Raw genomic sequence first — 22,192 nt, forward strand, 5'->3', positions numbered from 1 at the left:
AGGGTTCCATATTCTGTGTACATTATCAGTAAGCTTCTGACAACTCTCCACGTTTTTATTATTCCCATTTAATACATGAGAAAATTGAGAAGAGAGAGAACCAGGGACTGGAACCCAGATTTGTCTAACTCTGGAGCATGTAAAACAACAAAAAAAGAACAAGATGTGCTTAAGAGGTGTAAAATATTGGGGCACCTGGGTGGCTCAGTTGGTTGGGTGTCTGCCTTCTGGTCAGGTCATGATCCTGGAATCGAATCCCGCCTTTGGCTCCTTGCTCGGTGGAGAGCCTACCACTCCCCCTGCCCGCCTGTCCCCCTGCTTGTGCTCACTCTCTCTCTCTGACAAATAAATAAAATCTTTTAAAAAAGTGTGTAAAATATTAACACTAGGTGAAATCTGGGAAACCAAGCAGAGAGTTGGCCTGGGGCTTAACTGCACCTTATTGTTACCGTTATCCATTTATCAGCTGCTCTTCAGTTCTGGTAAATTCACTTTTAGTAAGTAAAAGATACCTACACACACACACTGTGTATCGTGAACCTCTCCAAGAGAACCTCTATGAAATGTAACATGAAAAGAAATGCAGGGCAGAGAAGCTTATATGTTTTAAAAGCTCAAATTTATTAAACCTGAATATAAATTTTATTTAAGTTAATGAAGTGACTATTCCACCACACGGATTTAATTCATGCCAAGTGTGAATTTCTTCATCCAAGGCATTTATCTGGGCACAAAAGCTTCGTTTGAGGGTCAAGCAGTAAAAAATATTTTCTTCCTTTCTTTAGCAGTTCATTAACTAAAGCAGCCAAATGGCTTCCTTCACATCTAAGCAAAATAAAATTCACCTCTGGGAATGAAAACAGAAATTTCAATCCAGAATGGTTTCCAAAGCACGTTATAGTCCACTGATAACAGAGATTTTTAAGTAAATGCATCCTTTCAACTTAAACTATAGAGAAGTTTCAGGGCTGTGTTTAGTGAGGACTGTACCAGTTAAGGACTGGTACCAGTTAAGGACTCAGAACTGGTTCAAGTATGAAAGAACAAAATGCAAATATTCAAATATATTCCAAACCAGATTTGTAACGGGAAGTTCCTTATTTACTTACTTACTTACTTACTTATTTTAGCACTTTAGTCCTAGCCAGTCATTAATTTTGACTTAATTCCTCCTCTCAAAAATGGAAATCATCTCAATCACAAGCTATTATTTCTGAATTATTCAGACTTTAATTCACTTATAATGAGATTAGTGTAAGCTTGAGGCACAGTTTATTGGTCTCTCATTAACACACAACAAACCATCCAAACTCTTCCAATTCTTAAAATCCTGATATCTTAGTTTCAATTACTATAATTTGACAACCACAGAAGAGATAAATTACCAGGGAAAATGAAAAGCTCTTTCCAGGCTTTAGCAATTTGTTGGTCCCATACCTCCCCATCCTCCCACTTACATCATTTAAGACATTAAAAGAGGGAGGCATATTCAACTTATCTCTCACTAAAAACTGAAAAAAAATTAAAAAAAGAGTAACGCACAGCCATTTTTACCTCAAAATTGTTCTCATTTTCTCCCTAAGCAAACAGATTCTTGTGGGGACATAACCAGACTCATCCTTGGTGACAGTAAAGAGTTTCAGGAAAATGTAGTAACTGTGTGTTTCAGACTCCAGGATTTCAAAATACTGCTCATGGAGTTTGCCTTTGTTTTCCCAAAACCAAAGAGGGCTGCTCAAAACAGGTGACAGTCAAAACAGGTTACAGTATATCTTGGAATACCTGCTGGCTCTCAAATATGGACTCGGGCAAAGAACTTTAAAATATGACTGTTCATCTGCTTATGCTCTCTTTTTAGTTACCTGGAAGGAAACCATGAACTCTTCACAAGAGAACAGATATAAAACCATATCAGCAGTTCAAGCTGATGGAGGGACTCTGGGTCCTTTAGATTGTGGATCCTAAAATGAGCACAGATTAGACAAGATAAACAGACTTACAGCTGGAACCAGGATTTTGTGTAGTACTGGAGCATAGTTTTCCTCTCTTACTTCAATTTGAGCATTACAGTATCCGCTGGTGTCCCCAAGGAGCCAGTTAAAGCACTTCTACATTTCTGGGATTTTTTTTTTTTTTTTAACAAAGACCTCAAGAGGAATAACAAATTCTGAGAACACTTAAGAGGACCAAGTACAGATGCACCATTGGTCTGCTTTTCATTTTCCACAGATACATTATCGTAAGAAGTTCTTTCAGGAAACAACACTTGATACTAATCAACTTGGTCATTAAGAAGGAGGTTATTGATTCTTCTCGTACCCACTTAAGCCCCCATGTTGCATCACCACTTCCTCATATCAGGGAGATCATATGATAGTTGTCTTTCTCTGCTTGACTTATTTTGCTAAGCATGATACGCTCTAGTTCCATCCATGTTGTCGCAAATGGCAAGATTTCATTTCTTTTGATGGCTGCATAGTATTCCATTGTGTATATATACCACGTCTTCTTTATCCATTCAACTGTTGATGGACATCTAGGTTCTTTCCATAGTTTGGCTATTGTGGACATTGCTGCTATAAACATTCGAGTACACGTGCCCCTTTGGATCACTACGTTTGTATCTTTAGGGTAAATACCCAGTAGTGCAATTGCTGGGTCATAGGGCAGTTCTATTTTCAACATTTTGAGGAACCTCCATGCTGTTTTCCAGAGTGGTTGCACCAGCTTGCATTCCCACCAACAGTGTAGGAGGGTTGGGATTGGGAGGGAGACAAACCATAAGTGACTCTTAATCTCACAAAACAAACTGAGGGTTGCTGGGGGGAGGGGGGTTGGGAGAAGGGGAGTGGGGTTATGGACATTGGGGAGGGTATGTGCTTTGGTGAGTGCTGTGAACTGTGTAAACCTGGCGATTCACAGCCTGTACCCCTGGGGATAAAAATATATGTTTATAAAAAATAAAAAATTTAAAAAGAATTGCAAAACTAAAAAAAAAAAATAAATAAGGAGGTTACATGAACCTCTGGACACTGTGTATAAACCTATCCTCAGATGCTCACTGTCCTCATCCATGGGTCAAACCGGTGATAAATCCTAGGGTTTAGAAGAACTAGAGTTTGGACATCACAGATGGTTGGCAGTGATCACGCCTTGCATAGGGGAGAAGGAGGAGTCAGAGGACATTTAAGTGGTGGGTGCCCTAAGCCCCATGTTCTCTTCTTTCCTTTAGCTCTGTTTTACTCTTTTGTTTAAGAAAAGTAAGCCTTCAGTGTTTTGCATTTTATTCCATGTTTAAATCATTATTAATTCCAATTTAGAATGTCTTTCATGAGAATCAAAGTGAGCCTGGTTCATGAGGAAACTTTCTTGGTGTGGTGCTTGATCCCAGCAAGAGGAGCAAGTTCAGCACCACCCCTTCTTCAAAAAGTATCTACCCAGAAACAGAATAGAATGGTAGTTATCAGGGACTGTGTGTGTGGAGGAATTGGGGAGATGTAGTTTAAGGGTACAAACTGGCAACTGGTAGACAAGTAAATGGTGGAAATTTAATGCACAGCCTGGTGATTATAGATAAAAACACTGTATCATAAACTTTAAAGTTTCTAGGAGAAATTGTTCCCACCACAGAAAAGGAATGATAACTATGTGACATGTGAGAGATATTAACAAAAGTGGCAATCATATTGCAAGATACAGATGCATCAAATCAACATGTCGTATGCCTTAAAATTTTTATGCTATATCTAATAAGAGGTTAATATCCAAAATATAGAAAGAATCTACATAACTCAACAGAAAAAAGGGAAGGAAGGAAGGAAGGAAGAAAGAAGAAAAAAAAAACCAATCTAACTAAAACATGGGCAGAGAACATGAATAGACCTTTTTCCAAAGAAGACATCCAGATGACCAACAGATACACGAAAAGATGCTCAACATCACTCCTCATCAGAAAAATGCAAATCAAAACCACAATGAAAAATCCCTTCACAACCGTCAGAATGACTAAAAAAAGATAAGAAATAACAAGTATTGGTGAGGATGTGGAGAAAAAAGAACCCTGTGCTCTGCTGGTGGGAATGTAAACTGGTGCAGCCCCTGTAGAAAACAATAGGACGTTTCCTCAAAAAATTAAAAATAGAAATACTGTATGATTCAATAATTCCACTCCTGAGTATTTACTGAAAGAGAATGAAAACACTAATTTGAAAAGATATAGGCATCCCTATGTTTGCTGCAGCACTTTTTATAATAGTGAAGATAGGGAAGCATCCTAAGTAATCAATGACTGGTGAATGGGTGAAGAAGATGTGATGTATATATGCAATGGAATATTATGCAGTCATAACAAAGGAGGAGGTCTTGTCATTTGGAACAACACAGATAGACCTAGAAGATCCTATGTTAAGAAAAATCGTCAGCCTGAGAAGAGAGCAAAGACCGTATGATTTCACTCATATGTGGAATCTAAAAAACAAAACAAATGAATAAACAATCAAATAATAGAATCAGACCTATAAATATAGAGAATGAGCTGATGATTGCAAAAGCAAGGTGCCTAGAGGATGAGAAAAATGAGGGGGAAAACCACCAAACCAACACATTTTATTGTATACCTTGAACCTCTACAATGTTATATGTTAATTATACCTCAATAAAAACAGATCTGCAGATAATCATGTTATCTGCATGACCAATATATAGTCATTATATACCATACCTCTGAATAATTGGAGATGTTCTAGTATGCATCCCCAGTGAGTGCTTTATTAACATTAATATTTGAGAGAGAAAGAGAAGGAGCAAGACCAGGGGTTTGAGAGAGAAAGAGAAGGAGCAAGACCAGGGGTTAGGGTTGGGGGGAAATAGAAGAGAGGGAGAGAGAGAATCTCAAGCCCTGACTCAGGGTTCCAACTCATGACCCGAGATCATGACCTGAGCCAAAATCAAGAGCCAGATGTTTAACTTACTGAGCCACTGGGCACCACTAGATATGAAATATTTTTAACACACATTTAAGTAGTGTATGTTTACTCCAGACAGACTTTGAATCTCTCTCTACCCACTTCCAACAGCCATGAGCTCCCAGACCTATCTCAAGTAATAAGAAACTTGCTTACAAGATTCTCCATAACAAGAAATGTTTCAAGTACCTGGGTGGCTCAGTGGGTCAAGTGTCTGCCTTTGGCTAAGACTGTAATCTGAGTCCTGGGATTGGGTCCCACACCAGGCTCCCTACTCAGCAGGTGGTCTGCTTCTCCCTCTCCCTCTTCTCCCCCCCCCCCCATGCTTGTGCTTTCTCTCTCTCTCTCTCTCAAATAAATAAATATAATCTTAAAAAACAAACAAGTAATGCTTGATCGATGATACTTGCTAAAGAAAAACAGATCTTAAACATTAATAAATCTCTTTGACCTTCTTTGTGGCAAACTTCAGTGTTTTTCCTCCTTGAGGTTAAATCTCCTTCCTTCGACAAAGTCACCTAAATTCTAGAAATAATGCATCTGCAACACATACAACCCGCAACGAAAAAGTACCCTTGAAACAAGGGAAAGACAGGTCTTGTGTGCTGTGGGACTTTCAAATGTAAGCATAAAAAATATCTCTTCTTTTAGGCATTTAGTTGAAAGGTCCTCACGTTCACACAGGATGCCCTGTTCATTTTGGACTGCCCCTCTGTGTGTGATGTCTCACGTGGCTCAAACAGATTAGGGCTGAGGGAGAGATTTATTTTTTTTTCTGAGTAGATAGATACACAAGCCAAACTATTATGACAGCTTGATAAATGTAGCTTTTGAAAATGCTTTCTGTCGTAATAATACAACAAACAACAAGGAGGCAGGCTGCCAGGCATCATCCATCAGTAGGTGAGCTGGCTGGGAACAGACACAGCCCTAGTGTCGCACTAGCTCTTCTCCATCTGCCAGACGCTCTAACGTGGCCTCAGATGCCAAAAGAACAGTTGGCCTAAAAGCTGCATTTTCAAAGCAATCTTAAACAGAATGGGGGGGGGCAGAGACCCAAATTTTAAAAATGGTGCCATAAATGGAGACCTCGACTTTAAAGTGTTCCTTTGGCATAGACAGCATATTTTTGTAACCTTAATTTTATAATTCACCACTTCTGCTCTATACTAATCTCTCATTAGAAAAACATTCTGAATACTCTACCAGCTTGGAGACCTCAGTTCATGCATACAGAGGGGGTTAAAACTTCATGTCAAGAACTAATTCAATATGAATGGAGATGATGTAGGTTTGGAGAAAACATTCTGAGAAGACATTCCCTCTGCTTGTTTGATTTTTTCTTTACCATAGGAAACTAAGGAAATCTTCTCTAACCTTTATAGATTCTCTAGCAGCAGCTAAGAGGCTGCAGAGCTGTTCAATTAAAATTTAGACTCACGTGAGGATATTGTAGGCTGGATTTTGGAGTTTATCCCCTGAGTTTCAAATTGGTTTATTTGCTACTACTATGAGTGTTTGGTGTGTTCTTAATTACAACTACAAAAATCCCTGCCAAGGGTTTTTTTTTTTTTTCCCCAAACAAGTATGATTTTACATATCTCTGCCTGTTCTTCAAAGACAGGCGTGTTACAACAAGGCATTGTGTTCTCACAAATATGGGTTGAGGTTCTGAAAATGAGGAGTATGCCCGTGCAATCAAAAAAGCCGAAAGCAATAACAATGACAATGTAAACCACAATGATCATGCCCAACTTCTAATGATGCCAGAAACTGCTCCAAGCATACCGCTCAGAAAATTTAATGAGAAAACGTACAGTAAGCAGTCTGACAGGGAAAATGAACCCTCGTGCAGGGTTTCTGGCAAACAAGCTTTTGTATAAGGCTCTCAGATTCATAGTCTCTTAACACATTTATTGAGCCTCCAACCTGAACCAGTACTATGAAAGGCATTGGGAAAGATAGAAAAATGAGGACCTTTCTGACTCTTTCTATGTCATAATTTCATTGGAAAAAAATCCACACCAGCCCACGTAAAACACACAAGTGTCTACTTCATAGTCAACAACTAGTGGGTATGGTCTGGATACTACATGAAAAGGGAGTTGGACAAAGGGATAAGCTGGTGAGAGAAAAGTACTTAAAAAGATAGTATTTTAAGTACGATGTCCCATATGGGCCCCATGTGTCCCAAGAGTGTGATGGAAGAAGAGGTAACTCCAGAAACAGCCCTACAACAGGTTCCTGACCCTAATATTCTATTCAATAAATGTGTCCAACACTGAAGTACCTGCTGTGTGCCAGGCAGAAGATCTAAAGACAAGCACGATAAAACCTGTGCCCATACGCTGATCATGTAGCAGGGGACAATGCCATACACATCACTCTAACACATGCCAGGTCATGGAAAGGAAACTCAAAGTGGTGGGAAAGTATAGCAAAGTGAGACCGAGGGACACAGCAGAGGATGCAACTTTAAATAACAGTAAGAGTTTTGCAAGCTGGGCATGGGCACGGAGGGATATCGTAGGTGACAAACAATGTGGTCAGGTTTTGAAAGGACCAGGAGAGTCCTCTAGCTGTCCAGGGGTGTTTTCACTTTAAAAAAACAAAACATGTTTTTTGTTTCTTTTATATGCTTTTCTCCCCCTGCCGTCTATGTCTCTGAGCCCCAGTACTTAGCAGAGGGCCTGGTGTAGAGTTAGCACTCCAGGAACATTTTCTGAGTAAAGAAAAGAGGGAAGGAGAGAGGGAGAGAGGAAGGTCAGGAAGGCAGGAAGGGAAAGTGGGTCAAAGAAAGAGCGACGCTGTAGAACAGAAGGAAATGCTATCCGGAGACCACAGAGAACTTTTGGTCTAATATTTGCGCTAAGTTTTGACCCTGGAAACCTGATTGGAATCTTTCTATAATAAAATGAAGATGAAAAGTGTAAAATGAAACAAAATAGTTACCAGAGGAAGGAAGCTCCGACTTTTTTTTTTTTAACAGATTCTGTTTATTTTCACCTATTTACTCAAAGTTATATTTGTCACCATGATGCATTTGTTCCCTCTGAAAGATGGCGGGGTATGGGGTAGGGGGATTGCTGCCTTTGGCTCAAGATCCACTAGCAGGAAGGACATGTACTTTTTTATACATATACACATGCCATAAGGTTTGCAAATAATCTTACATTTGCTCAGTAGCCAAAAGAGGCAAAGAATGAGAATAAAAACAAATGTGTTTTAGCAACATCAAGTCCAACTTTTCCGTCTTCCCCATGAGGAAAATGTATATTATGAAACTCTAGGACTCTCACAACCTCACCCGACACAACCCTGGAGCTGGGAATTTATGAATTATTTTGGCTACAGACAAAAGCTCTTCAATCCGCTCATATCACCCAGATGTCTGTTGCAAGATGGGGGCCTGGAGAATAACACCGTTTTTCTTTAAAACCATTCATATTAAGAGCAGCCTTTGTTCCTCTTCCTATCTGGCAGCAAAATGGGTTTTGACTGCATATGTGGAGGAGAAAAGCTCTCTGTCTCAGGGTCACACATTCAATTTTAGAGTTGAAGGACACCTTAGACATTTGTTGGATATAAATATTTATTGAACACCTATTCTGTTCCAGGCACTGCCCCCTTGACATCATAAATGAGCAAACGAAATCCCAGAAAAATTGAAAACCCTATCCAGTGTCACATAGCTAGAAAATAGTGGGGTCACTAGTAGTAGTTTAAAAAACTAAAGGAGACAGTCTACAGAAAAAGGTAAAAGGTTCTCACAGAGACAGTGAAACACACTATTAGGAGAGCCAGGTTCCCAAACAGGTGACTTTCTCCCACTAGGAAAAGATATCAGTCTCGACCCGTAAGACCTACCTGAAAGCCCAGAGGTAGGGATTGGCTGTGCAGCTACTTAAGGTTGGCCTATGTAGTTATGGGTTTCAGCTGATGATTGTACATGAATGTGATGTTACTTAGTATTCTATATTTATTCTTTTTGCCTCCAGGTAAAGTATCCTTCCCCTAGTGTATGCAATTCGGATATCCCTGGTCATAATATCTGGTGTCCTTTTAATTTCTATCAATCTCCCATTCTTTCTCTTTATTCTTCTCCGGCCTGCCCCCTCCTTCTTGCCAACCCCCTCGCCCCCAGTGGCTGAAATTAAGCAAAACAGTTAAGGCTAAATAAACTCCTCTTTTCTATTGCACATATTGGGCCCAAACAGATGACAGATTCGAGTACTATTAGGAAGCCTATTAAGGGTAATGATAGATGCTGAATTGAAGGTAGAAAGTTAAACTCCATTCTATGGATAGGAAATTTAATGAATCAAAGGGAGGTAGATCTCTGTAAATCTACATAAGATACCCAGTTACTGGGCATTAACTTAGTCATTCACTAACAACCTGGAGGCATAAAGAGTCATAAAACTGGAACGGAAAAAAAAACTTGAGAAATCACTTAGTCCATTGCCAATTTGGGCAAGGTTGACCTTGACTAATACTAGACAATTGTGTAAGTACTCAGAAGAGTTGTTTTCTTGGCTTGCAGAAGTGTAGGGAAAATCACTACTTCTATGTCCTGATAAGCTGGTGCCCAGGACTTTCTTCCTATGTTACAGATTGGATCATTTCCTAGAATCTTGAGTGAGGAATCAAAGCTTATATGAATTTCTTTATCAGAAAATCTCTTCTTTTCTTTATTGCCCCAATCTCTAAATTCCCAGAAGGCTGAATCATTTCACTATCATCCCCTTCAAAAGAGCAGCACTTTTGGGGCGCCTGGGTGGCTCAGTGGGTTAAAGCCTCTGCCTTCGGCTCAGGTCATGGTCTCAGGGTCCTGGGATCGAGCCCCGCATCGGACTCTCTGCTCGGCAGGGAGCCTGCTTCCTCCTCTCTCTCTGCCTACTTGTGATTTCTCTCTCTGTCAAATAAATAAATAAAATCTTTTTTAAAAAGCAGCAATTTTAACATTGGATATACACTAAAATTTTTTGAGAGTTTCTTAAAATTTTATTAAGATTAGGGCTCACCTGTAGAGATTTGAGTTTCATTGGTTTGCAGTGGGGCCCAGGTGTGTGTGTGTGTGTGTGTGTGTGTGTGTGTGTGTGTGTGTATTTTTAAAGATGTCTAGGTGATTCTCAAGTACAGTTGGGATAAGACCATTGCTACATATGTATTACCTAATTGCAGAACTGAGTGAAATTCTCTTTTGAAAATATTCTGCAACTATAATCAGTAGAAACTCAAGTAGGAACTTAATAATTTGGTAAATCCCCCAAAGGAGATGCTTGACCTTTTGGCCTTTTATCCTTAATTATAATTGCCTATCCATGGTACTGTTCACTAAGTATTTATTAAGTGAATGAATGAAAATTGAGGAGATTCACTCTTAGAAGGTTATATGTTTTCAAGAATTTACCCATTTCTTCTAGGTTATCCAATTTGTTGGTATGTAATTGTTCAAAACAGTCCCTTACAGTCCTTTTAATTTCTGAGTCATCCATTATAATGTCTTCTCTTTCATTTCTGATTTGCATCTTCTCTTTTTCCTTTAGCTAAAAGTTTGTTGATTGTTTATTTATCTCTTCAAAAAACAAAAAACAATTTTTCTGTGGTTTTTCTCAGTGCTATTTGATTCATTTCTGATCTCATCTTTATTATTTCTTTTTTTTCCTGATAATTGTGGACTTGGTCTGTTTGTTTACTAGTTCAGACTAATAATTAATAAGAAGATTGAATCAATAATCAAATATCTCCCAACAAAGGAAACCAGAACCTAACGGTTTCACTGATGAATTCCACTAAACATTAAAAAGTAATAATACCAATTCTTCCTAAACTCTTCTAAAACATAGAAGAGGGAACACTTCCAAACTTATCTTATGAGGCCAGTATTGGTCTTGTGCCAAAGCCAGACAAATACACTGCAAATAAAGAAAACTATAGGCCAATATCCCTAATGAACATGGTAGCAAAAATCATCAATACAATTCTAGCCAATGGATTTCAATAGCACATTACAAGGATGACCATAAAGGATTTATCTGTGGGATGCAAGGGTGGTATAATATATATGTATCAATCAAATTCATACACCACATTAATATAATGAAAGATAAAACCCACATGGTCATTTCAGCAGATGCAGGAAAAAGAGTTGAAAGAATTCGGTTATCTGTTCATAATAATAATAATAATAAAAAGCCTTTAAAAATGGGTGTAAAAGTAAATTAGCTCAAAACAATGAAGGTCATATTTGAACAACCTACAGCTAACATCATTATCAATGGGGCTGAAAACTTTTCCTCTATGATCCAATATAAACAAGAATGCCCATTCTTACTACTTCTATTTAACAAAGTACAAAAGTCCTAGTTGAAGTAACTGAACATGAAATTAGAGGCATCTAAATGGAAAAGAAGAAACAAAATGATCTTTGCAGATGGCATGATCATATACATAGAAAAATTTAAAGATTCCAACAACAAAAAACTATCATACCTAATAAATAAAGTCAATAAAGTTTCAGGATATAAAATCAACATAGAAATTAGTGGCATTTCTACGCATTAATAACAAATGACCCGAGGAAGAAATTAGGACAATCCCATTTACAACTGCAACAAAAAGAATAAAATGCTTAGGAATAACTTAACCAGTTAGGTGAAAGACATATCCTGTGAACTAAAAAACAATTGTGAAAGAAATTAAAGACATAGATAAATGGAAAGATAACTCATGCTCACAGACTGGAAGAATGTCCATATTGTTAAAATGTCCTTAATACCCAAAGTCATCTATATATTCAATACACTCCCTCTCAAAATTCCAATGACATTCTTCACAGAAATAGAGAAACAAACCTAAAATTGAGGTAGAACATCAAAAGACCCCAAATAGCCAAAGAAATACTGAGAAAGAACAAAGCCAGAGGCATCACACATTCTGATTTCAAACTATATTGCAAAGCTATAGTACTCAAAGCAGTATGCAAGGCATTAAGAAACAGACATTTGGACCAAAGGAGCAAAACAAAGACTCTTAGGCATGCTCACACATATTTGGTCAACCAATCTTTGACAAGGGTGCCAAGAACTCACAATGGGGGAAAAGACAGTCTCTTCAATAAATGATGTTAGGAAAACTGGATATCCATATGCACAAGAATGAAATTGGACACGTATTCCCACAGTGAATGCAAAAATCAACTCAAAATGGATGAAAGACTTAAATATGTAAAACCTGGAGCTGTAAAATTGCTAGAAGAAAATAGGGAAAAAGCTTCTTGACATTGGTGTTAGCAAATTTTGTCATGACACCAAAACCACGTGCAGCAAAACCAAAAATAGATAAGTGGGACTAGGTGAAACTAAAAAGCTTCTGTATAGCAAAGGACACAATCAACAAAGTTAATAGGCAATCTACATAATGGGAGAAAATATTTGTAAATTGTGTATCTGATAAAGAGTTATCCAAAATATATGAGAAACTCCTACAATCAATTGTAAAAAATAAAATAATCCAACTAAAAATGGGCGAAGAACCTAAACAGATATTTCTCAAAGGAAAATATACAAATGGCCATCAGGCACATGAAAAGGTGCTCAACATCATTAATTATCAGGGAAATGCAAATCAAAACAACAATGAGGTATCAGCTCATACCCACAGAATGACTATTATCAAAAAGACAAAAGTAACAAGTGTTTGTGAGATGTAAAGAAAAGGGAACCTTTCTATGCTGTTGGTAGGAAGCAAATTGGTAAATTGGTAAAACTATTATGGAAGATTATGGAAGTTCCTCAAAAAATTAAAAATACAACTACTATAAGATCCAACAATTGCACTTCTAAATACATATATCCAAAGGAAATGAAATCTAGGTCTTGAAAAGATATCTACACCCATTTTCACTATAGGATTATTCATAATAGCCAAGACATAGGAACAATCTAAATGTTCATTGACAGAGAAATGGGTGAAGAGAATGTGGTATATACACACAATGGAATATTCTTTAGTCTTAACAAAGAAGGAAGTCCTACCATTTGTAACAACATGGAAGAATCTGGAGGATATTCTTCTAAGTGAAATAAGCCAGACACAGAAAAGACAAGCACTGCATGACTCACTTACAAGTGGAATCTGAAATAGTGAAACTCATAAAAACAGAGACTAAGTATAATTACCAGGAGCAGAGGAGAAGGAGAAATGAGGAGATGTTGGTCAAAGGGTACAAAGTTCCTGTTATGCAAGATGAATGAGTTTGGGAAATTTCATGTATAGGATGGCGGTAACAGTTAAAAATACTATATTATTTACTTGAAAGTTGAGAGAGGAGACCTTTTAAATCTTCTCAACATATACATACACATGCAGTAACTATGTAGGTGTGATGCATAAATTATTTAGCTTCATTGTAGTGATCTTTTCACAATGTATGAATATACTGAAACATTAAGTTGTACTCCTTATATATATGTTCTTTTTACATGTCAAAGATACCTCAATAAAGTAGTTCTTAAGAAAAAGGAAATTAAGGAGAAATAAAGACTTCAAATGGGCTACTGAACTAGCCAAATAAGGAATTTTTTAAATAAACAGAAAAAAGACAACGAAGAGTTACAAATTCCCAATATGGCTAGTAGGGGTTATGAACACCAAACAGATTTCCAACCATTTTTAATTTTAACAAACAAGTTTACGGGATAAAATAGGCCATAAATTGGTTCTAAACATTCAGTATTCTTTTCCTGAAAGGAGATCAGACCTTGGTGGCTGGGGGTGGGGTTGGGGGGAGAACAACCCTCTAAGATATATGATCTGGACCATTAAAGAACTATTAGAAGTACTGGTTATATATTTAGATTAGGCTTTAACCCTGAAAGTAAAAGGAAGGCAACCAGAAACCCTTAAACATCCTAAAATGTGAAATCTTCCCTAACACAGTGAAAAGAACATCTCACATAAATGAGAAGTCAGACCCATTCTGAACTTGCATATCTTTCTTTTAAACAAAAACTCAAGTATTTCCAATGAAAACAAGGCTGATAACATAGAACACTAGATGAAGAATAACAGATAAATCTTGCTTTAGGGCTCATTTTAGCTGAAGGTTCTAAAACCTCTTAAAACAAGTCCTGTGAATCTTAATTGGATATTATGCTAGAGATGAGATGACTTTAAAAGAAAAAAATATTTGTTTAAGAAGCCAAATCTTAATGTTAAATTTTTTCTTTTGTTATTTATTATTATATGGTGTAGAAATTACTTGCTAACTAAAGCTTATATTACTGTAAGTATCAATATTTTTATGGGAGAAAAATTATGTTTGCAATTAAAAATATCAGAGGAGTTAGATTACTTTCCCTTAGTACAATTATTATGAAATGACAAGTTTGAATGATCTTCCCCATTAGTGTGAGATAAGACTCCTTGAGGATGTTTATTTTAATTTTTCTGTATTTATATTGACAACATTCTGGCACCACATCCCTTTGGAATAATATCATAATCTTCTTTTTTTAGGCACTTCCACAGTGTGATGATTTTATTTCTTATTCATCTAGTAAGTTTATTCAGCTCCAAAATTTCTATTCAACTTGAAAATTCAGTACAAAATTTATTAACTTGAAAAAAATGCTTTCATTTTTTATAAGCAAGCCATTTTTTTTTGCTGTTTGGGTATATATAAATCTGATGAGACATTCATTTAATCAGTTGGGATTTAACAAAATATTCTACTCTTAGTGTATTAATCTATTAATCTATACTATATATTAGTCTGGAAATTAATTTGGCATTTCAGAAAGCAAAAAATGTCGTAAAAGACCTTTAAGTCTTCTTCAGGCACCAATATAAAGGTTGACACAGCACTTGAGAGCATCCAGCTATCTGACTCATTGCCATTTCAAATGAACTGCCGTTTACCCCTTGATCTTGGTCTTGGCACAGACCTAATACAGTGGTACATATGATGTTATGCACAGTATTCTTAAGTGCCTTATGCATCTGGAACTCCTTATGGGAAAACTTAAATTAACTGGCCGAAGACAAAGTTAGAGCTCTCAGAGACAGATCCTTAGTATCAAATTTAAAACTATATGCTTAAGTAATTTAGGCTGAAGAAGGATAATTTCCACTAAACAAGACACACTACTAGATCAGTCAGAAAAATGCATATGTTAAAAATATTATTTTGGAGTATTTGGTGGGAGAAAGTGAAGAATCTGAGAGAAGCAACAGCTTCTCATGGTAGCTGGTACACTTTTAATTCACTTAAAATAATTATCATAAAGTACAAGTAGGTACAGCTTGTTTTCTAATGAAAAAAACAAAAAACAAAAGCAGACATTATGATGCAAAAACAAAAGAAGACATAGTGAGGCAAGATTAGCAATAATCCTGTATCAACTGGCTGTTGTATACAAGTGACGAATCACTAAATTCTATTCCTGAAACCAATATTACACTACATGTCAACTACCTAGAATTTAAATAAAAATTTGGAGAGAAAAAAATAGTGGCAATTCCATCAAAAAGGATGAATACCCAACTTTTGTAGCAACATGGATGGGATTGGAAGAGATTATGCTGAGTGAAATAAATCAAGCAGAGAGAGTCAATTATCATATGGTTTCACTTATTTGTGGAGCATAACAAATAGCATGGAGGACAAGGGGAGTTAGAGAGGAGAAGGGAGTTGGGGGAAATTGGAAGAGGAGGTGAATCATGAGAGACTATGGACTCTGAAAAACAACCTGAGGGGTTTGAAGCAGTGAAGGATGGGAGGTTGGGGGAACCAGGTGATGGGTATTAGAGAGGGCAGAGATTGCATGGGGCACTGGGTGTGGTGCAAAAACAATGAATACTGTTATGCAGAAAATAAACAAACAAACAAATAAATAAATAAATTTTAAAAACAGTGGCATTATCAGAGCTACTCAATGAAATTTAACATAATCTTATAGAAATTAGTAAAGGCTGTAGAAAAAAGTTTATATGGTGCCTTCCTTTATTGCTCAAACCAGGGTTGCAAGTAAGGGCAATTATCAACACTCCAATATCAGAAATTGGGAAAAATAAGCACTGTTTACTTTCTGTGAGCCTTTGTTGGAGTAGAAGTCAAAGAAAAGATTCTACTCAGTATTTTGCTAGGTCTGGGCTTTTTCTCCAGCATCAAGCACTGCCAGTGAGAAGAAGGATTTTATATTTAATACTTGTCCATATTGTCACTCTGCTTTCCCTCCACTGACTTTTATTTTCCTGGACCCTTCACAAGATCACTCAGAGAAGAGTTCTCAAACTCAGAAAGTTAAGAAACCCTCTTCACAAGCTCCCAGCCATCACAGAACATAATTAACTCCAGAAGTTGAGTAGTTGTCCTTTATTCCATAGAAGCTGAGTACTTTAACTGCTTTTACAGTTCTATCATATTTGGAATAGAATAATTATTAGTTGATAGACTTAAAAATATTAGAGCTAAAAGTAACCTGTGAGCACATATCACCACGCCTGGAAAATTGGTCAAGCAAGTGGATATGATTTATTTAGGTTGAATTTGAATGCTTACCAGTAGACTACAATACATATTCTGCTGGGCCTCGAAGGACATGTACATTGATAACCTCTGATCTCTCTCAAGAGTATAAGGTGATCAAATGAAATTTGGATGTCTAAATGTGGAGTGGAAAGGGGAGAAAATCCATTAAGTTGATTAGCTATTCAAAATGAATTAAAAAGGCCACAGAGGACCATCCAGGGGCTGGTGGTGTGCCCCTCCCCACAAAGTTTAACTTCCTGTGAGTTTACTTACTGTATTAGATTACTTACTGTATTTTTCTTCCTTTCTTTCTTTTCTTTTTTTTTTTGTTCTTATCGATCATGAATTTACTTTTGTATCTAAGAAATCTGTTCCCAACTTAAGGCCACAACATATTCTGCCTCTTTTCCTTCAGCAAGATTTTGCATTTAGAGATATTACATAATTCCAGTAAATCCTTACATAAGGTATGAGGCTTGTGTCTTTTTAAGGACTTTAAATCTTGTTTTTAATTAACATATAATCTATTACTAGTTTTAGGGGTACAGGTCTGTGAATCACCAGTCTTACACAATTCATAGCACTCACCATAGCACATACCGTCCCTAACGTCTATCACCCAGCCACCCGATGTATTTTTTTTCTCAATAGTTTCATGTCAGATAGGGACATACAGCCTATATGTTTATATTTTTAGAATTGACATTTTACTTTTCCAATTCATTGTGAGCAGATGACAGCTGATATCCTTTACAGTATCTTAATAAAATGCTAACATTTGGAGTCCTTAGTTCCTATGTGATTTTTATAAGAGTAGTTGTGAATTTCACATAACATCAATACTTGATGCTTTGTCAAATGATAGAGTTCTATCTGTGGTTGTAATCTATCCCTTAAGTTGCTTGTCCATCTCTCACTCAGTACAAGAGTCTCACACCGTAGCACTGGCATCAGTGAACCAGTATGAAAGCTCCCATATACTCCTTCCCAGCCTTTGTGAGACACATGCTTTGGCTCACTCCTGTAGGCATGGTAATCTGAGAAAACTGCATAAAAGGAACATTTCAAATTTGCACGTTTTGGCTTTACTGATGGATGTGTTATCAGTTATAGCTCATGGTGCTCTCACCGTGTAGCATCATGCCACACAGATGGAGGAAGCTTTAAGATTAAGATAAGAGGTGAATCGTAAAAATGGAAGGTCTGTTTTTCCTAATCAGTGCAGGGATCTAGTTTGATATGAAACTGGCCTCCGAAGATGACAAACAAATATGTTAGTGGAGGCAATCCAACAGCTCCATCTTCAGACTAGACCCAAATCTGGGCGTGGCTAAATACCAGAACTGATCTGGTTTCTTGTAGGATATACCCTTTGGCTGGGTTTCCCAGGGTACATCATTTCCACCTGGATCTGCCTGGAACCAAAATGGCCTCCAGTTATAGTGCATTTAGTGAAGGAACACCTACCTCTCAGACCATGATGTGCAAGCCTGGGGAACAGAGAAAGGAATGAGACTTGGATTTTGACTCCAAGAAAGTCTTACTCATTAGAGTAAGTTGGACATTTTTCTGAACCTACATCTTACTACTTTCTGCTATTTATGAAAAGTCTACAAGAATCAGCAGATATATGTGTTTTTCCTTCTTCTGTTTCATGTTTTATAATATATAATTATTTCCATCAAAACTTTTAACTTGTCACATGTAACCCTTTTCAGTGTCAATAAAAATCTTTCATTAAAAAATATTACTATCATACTTTGCATTTTATAGTTTGGAGAAAAATCTAGTTATAGACCACACAGCTCAAGATACAGTTCTGCATTATTATTACAAGTAGATTTTCATTCTAAAGTCTCTAGGCCTTTACTTTCAGCTTAGAACCCATTAGTCACTCTCTACCTTCCCCACTGCCCTCATGCCCATGCCCAATTCCCACAGCAGTTTCTGGTCACCCAAATCTCTTTATGTGCAAACTTCATCATTCATTGAACTGAATAACCTTAGGGAACTTCCAGCCATTGCGACATCAAAAACACCAAACCGACATATCCCTCATTTGTGAAGTGCTTGATGGCACTGGAATCCACCAGAAACTGAATGTTAATATTATTGCTAGTCTTGCAATAATATTAAGCTGATTTAACAAGTCCAAGATATTATGGAGCTGAACATACAAGGTCTATTTCCAACCATAAATTCTCCTTCCAGTTTTAACATGAAAACAGACAAAATTTGCTTGGTAAATGAGAGAATATTACTTGTCACCTCAAAATATATAAATACCCTAGTTATAGATGCACAGATTTAATTTTTGGTACCTTCCTTTCATCTGGATTTGTGCAGCACCAAAAGTTCTGGATACACCCAATCACAAAAGTATGCATTGAACCTGCTATCTCTGGGCCTTACAAACTCCCCACACTCTGGGGTGTAGGACTTACTTGCTGCTGAGGCAGCGTCTCAGCGAGTAGGAGGCCCCTCCACCGCAGGTGCGTGAGCACTCACTCCATGGGCCCCAAGCATCCCACAGGCCATCTCGGTCCTCCTCAGAGCGTGCCGTCCTGGAGCTCTGTGAGAAAAAAAAGGGGAGGTCAGTATCATGTCCCCACTGAACCCTAAAACGCATCCTGAAGGGAGGGTGTTCTTTAAGTAGGTTTATGGTAGCCTTGCTGGAGACGAAAACATGAATCAGATTCTTTCTGATTTAATAATGTGTTTATGTTTGGGGAGGGGCATATTTGAGTTTAGGGACCCTGGGCCATGACTGAAAGGGACAAGAGACTGGGCAATGGAGCAAAGAGAAAAGGGGCAAGAAATAGGAATCTGGGGGAGAGGAAGATAAACTGCACAAAAATAAATTTTGCACTGATCATGAATTTGGGGCACCTGGGTGGCTCGGTTGGTTAAGCATCTGCCTTTGGCTCAGGTCCTGATCCCAGGATCCTGGGATCAAGGCCCACATTGGGCTCCCTGCTCAGTGGGGAGTCTGCTTTTCCCTCTCCCTCTGTCCCTCCCCCTGCTTGTGCTCTTTCTCTCTCTCTCTCTCTAAAATAAATAAATCAAATCTTTGAAAAAAGAAAAAAAAAAAAGGAGTCACAATTTTGTCCTGGGCTCAGAAGTCTTCTGCTCTACTACCTCTCTCTGAAAACAGAGAAGCTGTTGTCAGAGATGTTTCTGCTCTAAGAAACTTGAAATGTGCTTATCAGTATGACCTTCCAAAATTTAACATTTCATACAATTGACTTTTTTTTCTTTAAAATGTTTAAAGGAACATCATTTCCAGATTTCAGACTTGTTAATTAGAATAACTCCATGAAGTAACCTCAGTAATGAAGGATGGCCTCTTGACAGACATATCTGCTTGATACTGATAGGCTTCTGTGAAATCTGCACTGTTCTCCATGTTGAGCCTTACTTTTCTCCTAAGAGTCAAAGATAAAATTTATGTCATAGTTAATAGAATAGGCTCTGGAGTTAGAAACTGCCTGGGTTGGGTATGGATTCTGTTTTTACTATGTGTCCTTGAACAATTAAACTGCCACCTACCTATGCTATAATTTCCCTTTCCATAAAATGGGCATAATATTATAACCATACCTCTATGGGCACATACACACAGACATATTATATAAGAAGATTAGTTAAATGCATCTAGCCTAAGACTAGTTTCAGAGTAAACACTAATAAATATTGCCCATTATTATAAATTGAGAATGTCAATATAGTTGCGTACATAGTTGTATAAATCAGCTTAAGCTGCCATCACAGAATACCAGACTGGGTGGCTTAAACAATAAAAACGTATTTTCTCATAGTTCTGGAAGCTGAAAGTCAGAGAACAGGGTGATGGCATGGGTGCCTCCTGGTGAGAACTTTCCCCTTGGGTTGCAGAAGGCAACCTTCTCACTGTGCACTCACATGGCCTCTGCTTTGTATGAGAGAGAGAAAGAGAGAAAGAGGAGAAAGAGCTTGCTCTGTGGTGTCCATTATTCTAAGGACACTAATCCCAGCCCCACTTTCATGGCCTCGTCTAAACTCATTACCTCCCGAAGGCCTCATCTCCATATACCACCCCGTGGGGCCTTAGGACTTCAAGATATGAATCACAGTGCGGGCCATGACTGAATCCATAGCAATGGTTCTACAAATAGCTAATATAAACTGGGGCCAAATTATTCCACCGAGTAAATTAAAGATGATATCCACACATTAAAGACGGTATCTTCTCCTATCAATCAAGAACATATTTATAGAAAACAGAACAATTTCAAAACTATTTAAATTTGGGAAAAAACAAACCGTAAGGAAAATAAACATGTTAGGCAAAATGACCATTTCATCTTCAGGTTTCCCTTTGAAGAGAGCACACAGGTGGCGTGCAATACTGTGGAAGGAAGGGACATGGCGGTAACAGGAGGCTCACCTCTTATGAAGCATTGGGGGAACCTGAGATAATGTAATTAAGGCGACTGGCACATAGTAGGTCTGCAAGTGGGAACTCCTCTTGTTATTGATGTTATGGTTATTTTTACTTTTTTAATCTTCTTCTCATGGCCTACCTAGGTCTAGTCAAGGTATTATCATCCAAAAAGGAGGGACTGCTGAAAAAGAAAAGAACATTCTCTAGCCTCTCAGGAAATGGTTTATTTTGCAGTAATGGGCTTCTTTATAGATCAGAGCTGTGGGGTTCTGTTGTCAAACTGATGACTCCTTGGAGCTTTTAAAACCTGGATGAGTGACGTCAGAAACCTCACCTCAGAGTGTTGGATCAAGGCTTACCTAACTAATGCGAGCTTTATTTATTTATTTAGATTCATAAATCATTTGTAAAGGGCCATCCTAGGCTAGCATATTGGTTAGGAGCATGGACTGAAGGATCTACTCAGCCTGGAGCAGAATCCTGTCTCCAGAGTTTCTCCGCTGTGATCTCTTAACGCTTCCGTTTCTGATCAGAAAATAAGGAGCATAAAGACTAAGATTGTCAGAATTAAAACAAGTTAACATATTAAAAAAAAAATCACATAATGGGGCACCTGAGTGTCTCAGTGGGTTAAAGCCTCTGCCTTCGGCTCAGGTCATGATCCCAGGGCCCTGGGATCGAGCCCCGCATCAGGCTCTCTGCTCACCGGAGAGCCTGCTTCCCCACCTCTCTCTCTGCCTGCCACTCTGCCTGCTTGTGATCTGCATCTGTCAAATAAATAAATAAAATCTTTAAAAAAAAAATCACATAAGGTTGAAAACAACCCGAGTGCCCATCAGTGGATGATGGGATAACTCAGAGGTGACAGATACACACAACAGAACAATACTCCACCTTAAAATCCATTTGGAACATGGGTGAACCTTGAAGACATCATGATAAGAGAAATAAGCCAGACATGAAAAGACGAAAAGGATAAAAACTCTGTGAGGCATCCCGAGTAGTCAGATCCATAGAGACAGAAAGTCTCGGCGAGTAGGAGGGGCATGGGAAGGGGCAAGGGGAGGGGCATGGGAAGAATGGGCAATTCTCTTTTAATGTGTCCATGGTTACAGTTTGGGAAAATGGAGAGAAACCTGGAGATGGATGGTGGTGATGGTTGTACAGCAATGTGAACATCCTTAATGTCACTGAACAGTAGACCTAAACATGACTAAAATGGTCAATTTTATACATTTTATCACAAAAAAATACATATATTCTTTAGAA

General features: G+C 37.8%; 1 protein-coding gene across 1 annotated transcript in view; it reads right to left on the reverse strand.

Annotated features, from left to right (window-relative positions):
- ADAMTSL1 (ADAMTS like 1) overlaps positions 1-22,192 on the reverse strand; it is a 381,590-nt gene that overhangs the window by 330,445 nt on the left and 28,953 nt on the right. Inside the window, exon 2 of the mRNA XM_059411591.1 lies at positions 18,945-19,072. Coding sequence (XP_059267574.1) covers positions 18,945-19,072 — 128 coding nt within the window. The remainder of the gene's footprint in view (positions 1-18,944; positions 19,073-22,192) is intronic.

The sequence above is a fragment of the Mustela nigripes genome, chromosome 9, assembly GCF_022355385.1.
Source record: "Mustela nigripes isolate SB6536 chromosome 9, MUSNIG.SB6536, whole genome shotgun sequence".
Lineage (NCBI taxonomy): Eukaryota > Metazoa > Chordata > Mammalia > Carnivora > Mustelidae > Mustela > Mustela nigripes.